General features: G+C 36.4%; 1 protein-coding gene across 1 annotated transcript; it reads left to right on the plus strand.

Annotated features, from left to right (window-relative positions):
- The first annotated feature begins 89 nt into the window (after positions 1-89).
- Positions 90-6,690, plus strand: LOC129564952 (uncharacterized). Its single transcript, XM_055439204.1, has 5 exons — positions 90-348; positions 414-894; positions 968-1,067; positions 1,144-1,261; positions 6,668-6,690. The coding sequence occupies exons 1-5, from the start codon at positions 189-191 to the stop codon at positions 6,688-6,690; spliced, it is 882 nt and encodes a 293-aa protein (XP_055295179.1). The 5' UTR covers positions 90-188.
- Positions 6,691-8,124: the final 1,434 nt, after the last annotated feature.

Here is an 8,124-nt window from a genome sequence, read left to right on the forward strand (position 1 = left end):
ATCAAAGTTCAATCAAAAAAAGGAAAATTAAAATGTTTAAATTCAAAGTGCTTGAATACAATCAATCGGTGATGGCTCGCATAGGTATTCATTCTCATCGTCTTAATGAAAATACCAATGATTTCTTCAAGTCGTACGTCAGTTGGTATTTTTTGTGCACTATAACCTTTTTTATCTTCGGGAGTATAATGTTCATATGCATTAATTGGCCGGCCTATGATGTTATTTCTGAGCCATGTTTGATTGCCGTTGGATGCATGCAAGTGTTGGGCATGTATATCGGTGTCGGTCTTAAAATGAAACGAGTCAAACAATTGCATCTTTGCCTACAAGAACTGATTGACAAAAGTATGTATTCCTTTTTTTAAAGCTTGATCACAACTCTTGTTCAAGATTCACTCACTTTTTTGCAGTTCCCGATGATGACGAACAAACATACTATTTATACTGGAATACGGAGCAAAAATGTCGCGATTTTTCTGCGAAATTTGTCAAATTTATTGTTGTCAATCAGCTAATGTTTGTGGCTGCTCTGTTTTTCTCCATTTATTGTATGATCGTTGGAAATTTCGACACTTCCACCTGGATTTTGCCATTCGAATGTTGGGTGCCATTTAGCACGGAAACCCCTTATGGATATTATTTGAAGTGGTTCATTCAGTTCAGTATGGGTATCGCTTATTCTTCATCACAGGTTACAATTACGGCGTATTTCGTTTGCTGTTGCCATTACATCGTTTCCATTTGTGACCACTACAAATTTGTAATGAAATTGATCGGATTGGAGACAGAAAAAAATCAAGAGGAAAAAAGTCCGTTGATTCATCAGAAGAGAAATTACGAAATTAGAAGAAAACTGGCCGAAGCGATTAATATTCACATGAAATCATATGAGTGAGAACAGGTTGCAAACGCATATTTTTAAAGATAGTCAATTTACAGCGATATTTTTTTGTACATTCCTTAGGGTTTTTAATATGGTTGCAGATGTAAACACTGGTGTCATTTTCGCCCTCTTGCCCGCCAACACCTTATTGCTGGCATTTACAATGTTTAACACCGAACATGTAACTATTTTTTGAATTATTCACCCGCTTTCCATCTTTTCATTCTCATTTCATTCTCTTCCAAATCCATTTATAGACTACCTTTGATTTGGTCATGTTCGTATGGCATATAATAAGCATTGCGTGCGCCTTAATTTGGCCAGCTCTTTTCTGCTACTTTGCATCGCATACAAGTGAAAATGTTATAAGTATGGGTGAGTTCTCATATGCTTCGAATTGGTACGAATATCCATCGGAAGTTCGGAAAAATATCATACTGATCATCGCTCGCTCGCAAAATGAAACCTTGTTCAATGGACTCGGTTTAATTGGCTGTTCGATTGAAGTTTTTGGAATTGTAAGCATTTTTGTTTCAATTAATTCTTAATCAAGTTTTAAGCCATTTGAAGCCAGTTTGGATATCCAATCTAATTCAACTTTTTTATTAGCTTTTCAAATCATCTTGCTCTTACTACTTGACGTACAGAGCCTTATCTGAAGTTTAAACAATGTGACTTTATGGATTCAACCGTTGTTGTTGGCTATTGTTCTACTAATATATGGTTATTTGCAATGTTTTTATTAGCAAATCAACGCACTTTCAAAAATTGGACACCTTTTTTGCATGACATGCAATTTATTGCATAAAAATAGGACACAACAATATGTTGAGTTACATAATAATTTTCAGCTTGAATGCACCGAAATCTTATTTAAATGTAATTTAAATAAAAGCAATTGCGCAATTTAGCCTGATTTCATTTAGTGCAATATATTTTTAAACCAAGGTCACATACGATTTACCGATAACTTGAAACAAGTGCTGTTGTACAAAGTAATGTATGTGGCATGTGTAACACGTGCTGACAATTGTTTACTATTCAACAGTCTGATAAATGTTCTGATTGCAATCTATATTCAGTTTATTTCCAACTAAATTTATGTCAGAGTGAATTTTAATGGAATATCTCAGCAGCATACGAGAAGGCGTTTCAAGGGCAAGCCACAAAATCTTTTAGCTCAGTGGCGTTCATTATTCCACTTTCACCTAACTCGAGTAATTGAAAAATGAATGATTAGAACTCATTCGGATTTTGATCCAGTAATTTGATTCCAATGAAAATCTTCGAAAGCATCCTCTTACTTCATATTATTCCTAGATTTGAAAACAGCTCATTTTCATGTAGAAAATGTTGACGATGCATTGTCCTTTTGTTGGCTCAAATGGAGAAAAAATTAGAGAGGCCATATAGCTTAAATTATTACGATTTATGTCAAATAACTCATTATATTTCAGTTTGAAAATTATTTATCGAATAAAATTTAGTAGAAAATCAATCAAATTTACATGATTGTTTAGTTGAATTTGTTTCGAAATTTCATTCGAATGTCCCATGATATCCTTCATTTGCATTTACTGTGAAATTGAAATGCGATATCATATGTGGCGATTGGTGAAAATGTTTTCAAAATTGCAAGTGCAAAAAAGTCAATTTCAATGTAAAGCAGCTCAAGCGTAGCAAATGTGAAAAAATTGCAACGAATCAGTAAATGACAATATTTCAAGAAGGTGCATGTTATTTTAAGCAAGAATTTGTTGTTGGGGTTTTGAGGTTTTGCGTCAACGATGATATCGAAATGCCGGATTTAGTTGCCTTATCTGGCTTGAATGCATTTGCGCCGGTGTGTATGCATGCAGGTAAAGCAAGGTAACAACACATCGCATATATTAAACTATGGAAAATCTCCTTTGCTCAGGTAGAAAACCCGAGAATGCAGCACACAAACTGAACTGGGAGAAATGGACACGACGGAAAACAATATGCGTAGGAATAGCTACATGATGCATGAGCAAGATGGTCATATATAGTTTGATGCTTAGCAACGAAACAGTTTTTTTCAAGAGAGAAAGAGAAAGAGAGAGAGAAAAAGTCATGAAAATAAATCAAATCCGTTCATACAATAGCATCTCAGTGGAAAAGGTATGTTTTTTTGTAGCTCCTTGAAAAAAAAATCGATTCATGAAGCGATCCTCTTAAAAAACACCTTTTCATTTGGTTATTGTTATCCTGTTTCACCCGATGTTATTGCAATGGCTTCAACAACACACACACACACACACACAGAGAGAGAGAGAGAGAGAGAGAGAAAGAGCAGAATCCTTCGCAAAATCATGTTGTAGCTAAACGTACAAGATGTTTATATGTGTGTCGAACGATGAGATGAAGTGTGGATGCTGATGTTGCATGCAGAGAGCGGCCGAAAACGAATTGAAAAGCATGCGTCCATGCATTGCATACGGTGCATCTGAGAGAGAGAGAGAGCGAGAGTGGGATTCATCTTGCGCGGTATTTGAGCTGCCTTTAAGCGTTTCACAGTTCATCGAATCGATTTTTTTGTATTTTGTTTCGTTTCGTTCTTCTTTTTTTTCTTCTTCTAAATGCATGTCCTACGCTTTCCAACCGTTTTTATCTGCAAAATGATTTATGAGCTTGACATTCGGTGTGTTGCAATTGCTGTTGCTGCTGCGACTAATCAACCCCGCCGTCAAACTTCGATGGAATTTCGTGTGTGTGGCATGAGCTGTTTTTTTTTTCTCGGGAAAAGAATAAATTTTCCATCGTTCACCGTGTCCAGGTGGGAAATGCAATTGGTTTCAATGTGTTCAGAGAAAACATTGTTACGGAATGTATCGAAGATGGATTGAAGGGCTGGACACTGGACGCTGGACAGTGTTCAAATGGATTGTTTGGCATTCTACGAAAGCAATGTAATTAACATACCTGCCAATTGCCAAACTGTTTACATTGCTTGACTTCATCTGCAAACATCGTAAAACGGTTGTTTGTCTTTCGAGAAAAGAAAACACATTTTGTAATTAGGGCCACCGAAGTGAACTCAACTTAAGTTGACTTGCTTGTTCAAACATCAAATTTTAAGAATGAATTTTAGCCCTTCTTCTCATACTGATGCACTCACCTGATTGGTTGCGAATGAAGAGAAAAGATGAAGCGGCTTTGCTCATTTGGTTTTTTCTCATTTTCTAATTATGATTATGCTATTTATACTATTATCCGAATTGAAGCCTTGAGGAATGATGAATGAAATGGAGTGTGTGCACTGTGCACTTTGTGGTTTGTTAATGATAATGACAAAAAACAACACAATTCACTTAATCGCTTCGAAAACAAAGAGGTAAACTACAAAAGGCGAAGGAGGACAAGTTTGGTAATTCACCTGCCAAAAGTGACACAAAAATGATCACCGAAGGGATCACAAGGCAGAAATGGCAGAAGAAAACGAAAAAACAACAATGTTTATGAATGAAATGCTAATTTCGTGAGGTTTAAACGATTGTGGTTTTGTAACAAAGCCTAAAGCTAGAGTACCTTAGAGCCCTATAAGCCTCATTAAACCGTTTCTGCAATGCCAAACGCAGACTCAATTAAAAACAAAACCAGAGAAGGAAAAATCGACACGAAACAACACAACTCGACTAAAGTACAAATAATTATCGATGTCAAAGGTGAAATGCAAACGGATTTCAGTTTATGACACAGAAGATATGTGCAATTTATCGCACAGCTTATTGTGAACGCTCAAGTTTTCCGAAGAAATGCAATGCGCTTAGATAAATAATGCCACAATACCAAATGAAGTGAGTAATTTGCTCATTTTTCAGACGAAAATCGATGTGCAACCAATTCAATATTTGGCTAACAGTTTGGGTTGTATTTGCATCTTGTCCGACAAATGTTTTCGATAAAATGTTCCAGATAAATATCGAAATAAAAGTATCAACTCAATTTTAGCGTCATGTTGAGAAACGTTGTCATTCTTCTGCTGAACAGCTGAGCGAACCAATGTAAACATGCACCGAATTGCTTCTCGTCCTTCGACTCACACAGACACACCGGTTGCATCGATTTTAAATCAGATAAATAAACATACCTTGGTTTGTTATTGTTTTTATACCGACCGAGAAAAAAAGACGATGCCATTCGTCCGAATCGAAAAGAATCGATTGTTGTGTACAGGCTAGAAAAAACATAGCTACTGGTTATCCCATCTGAATAGAAGCGACATGAGTAAATATTGTTTTTAAATCACAATAAAGAAAACATCTTAAACCATTCCGTAGATTCAATGCAAATACTTGAAGGATCAACAGCATTTTTTCTGTCTCCAATTTGTTCGGCAGCTGATTGTGTCGGCTTCCATAAACACTTCGATATTACCATCCATATCTCCATGATGATCGTACAAATTGGTGAGATGTAAATGGAAAAGGTCTGGCATTTAAGGATGAAAAAATGAAGGAGTAAGAGACTACTTGACCTGATTCATGAGCATAGACTCGGATACCTCAACCGTTTCGGAGTGTGAACTCATATTTTTCGGACATTAATTCCATTTGTTAATATTTGTTCGGAAAATGACGAATGAACGAAAATATAGTACGGAGATCTTGAGACAGGCATTGCATTAACTGTACGTTTATAATGATATGCGTAATCAAGGTGACTGTTCCGTACCCTACAACCGAATTTGTCGAGTAGATTTAATTTGAAACGAGTTTTTTTTCTGCCATCAGTCTGCGCGAATCAGGGAGTTTGATTAAGGGGTGTCTGTGCAACGAATCAATGTCAACACAGGGTAAATATCCAACTGAATCACGACTACAAAATACCACCATTCCGAAGGTTTTTCATCCTTTGATTCGGATTTTATCACCGTCAAATAGCTACCCTGTTCCAACTCAAAAACGCTCAAAGATCCAATCGCTGTAATTTAAATTTGATGCGATCGATGCATGAGCCGAAGCAAAACAGCATGCGAGCAAAATGTTGATTGTAACTGGAATTTCTCGAAAAAATGCAGCTGTTTTAAACCAAACACACATCGTGCGCGCGCGTGTACATCGCTCAAAAACAATTTTTACCTACGTATCGTCACACACAAACATTGTGTATCTGTTCGAATCGAGTTGACCCACTCGAAATGTATCTATTTCAACAACCGACAAACATTCCTGGGTTGGTATTTAATTTCCAAACCAAGCGTTCGTATACACTGATGCTAATGATCTAACACATTTTCTTTTTATTGTCGCATTTTATCGTTCATCTGTTCCGTCGTTTCGGCGTTATTAAATCCCGTTAAAGAGCCCATGCGACTGCATTCGTATAAAGCCAAACGCATCATTTAACTTCTTTCCTTTTTTTCGCATTCACAGAGCGAATGCACACAATACGGATTAATTTCGAACATCATTTAGGATTGATGACACTTTACATGTGCCGAACATTTGTCATACCAAACGCCTGTAGTGTGGTGGTCGAAAAAAAAACACATTCACAAAAAAGTGCTCATTGTGTGCGCCGCTCGAACATGTTATTCGAATAAGCCAATTTTTGCATATTTGATGGTGAACATTCGATGAAGTAGCCGGGCGAGCGAATGAAAGACGATGTGATGCGTGCGCCAGCATATAGAATTAGCCTTTGGCTATTAATGCGGCAAAGCGTTAATGGTCATTAATTAAAAATTTATATTTTTTGCTTTTGTTTCTGTTCGCTTTGGAATTAATAACTTTTTTTTCTTTTTCTTTCGATCTACAGGCGTTCCGTTGCTGAAATGGTAGATTAAAAATTGATAAACGTCAATGGATTACAAATAAAAATCAAATTTTATGACTTTTTTGTGGATTGGAGCTGATTGACATTCGGAAAGCAATAAAAAGCAACATACGAATCCGGGAATATGAGTTCGATGAGAAAATTAGGAAGCTTGAAATGCTTGTTGCGATAATGGCAAATTTGGCGACAGATTTATTTAGATAATTTGATTGGATGATTTCGATGGGTAAACGACCGAATCGCCGGTTTTTATCAGTTCCATTGATAATAGGCTTTGAATAACGCATTCAACACATCATTCAATCAAATAAATAAATCTATTGGTGTCAGCGAAATATTTGCGACTTTGGTGGTCCCAAAAAAAAAACATGAAAGTGCTTTCATTTGCGAAAAAATTCTAATCATTTTGTGTACAGCATCCAAAATGAATTCTTGTCTATTTACTACCTAAAAACCATCAAAATTCCAATCATTCAAATCTGGCTAGAAGCTCAACTTTTTTTATTTGTTTGAATTTGATGTGTTTTTTGGCGACATGCATTTGATTAGTTTTACTGGTCCATTTGAAGGAGTTCCTATTGTAATCGCGTATTCAGTGCACTCTATCAATAAAAATTGAATAACAATAGTTGCTACTTACGATCTAACCTTTACATGCATATTATGGCCAAATATCACTCTATTTGTTCTCGTCATTTACATAAAAACACGTTCGCGCCCCGTACCAAGTACACATACTCACCACCGCTGTGAATGTGTGGAGTGAACTGATGTCATAGAAGCTAAAAATGCGTACAAATTTTCTAGTGGTTTTTTTTATTCATCCCATTTCATTACAACGTCCATAAAAATTTGATGGCACTTTTGATGCGATTCGCTTCGAATCAATTTTTGTTCTTCGCCTATTTCGTGTGTACGGTATATCATTGTGACTGTGCGTTTGAAATGAACCAAAACGAATGATTTGAAGAGGAAAGCAGTGATTGTAATGTGAATTTTGCACGCATAACTATTTTAACGGGGAATTTTAGTATGTTTTTGTGCAGGGCATTAATGCCATGACAGTGGTAAAATCTTGAAATTGATTTTCAGCGGTACAGTGTAGTGTACGATCAAGTAATAGCAACCCCGGTTATTTTCAATTTGATGGCTCTGGCAAAAATATTGACACACCGAAACGAAAATCCGTAACCGTAATCATTTCGAATTCATCTCGAGCATGCACACGAACACACATACACACATGCGATCTGACTGATGAATTTCGATCGTGGCAGAGGAAAATCAAAAACGAAAATCGAAACGAGAGAAAGAGCGAGAGAAAAAAATCCGATCCGAACAAATGATGTCAGTGTCTCTCTATGTAATGCGATGTGATGTGATGTGATGGCGTACTTTTAATATTTTTTTTTCGGGACATACTACATCTCGGCAAATGA

The sequence above is a fragment of the Sitodiplosis mosellana genome, unplaced genomic scaffold (assembly GCF_009176505.1).
Source record: "Sitodiplosis mosellana isolate CC-2019 unplaced genomic scaffold, AAFC_SMos_1.0 Smas_scaffold_2, whole genome shotgun sequence".
In the NCBI taxonomy this organism is placed as follows: Eukaryota; Metazoa; Arthropoda; class Insecta; order Diptera; family Cecidomyiidae; genus Sitodiplosis; species Sitodiplosis mosellana.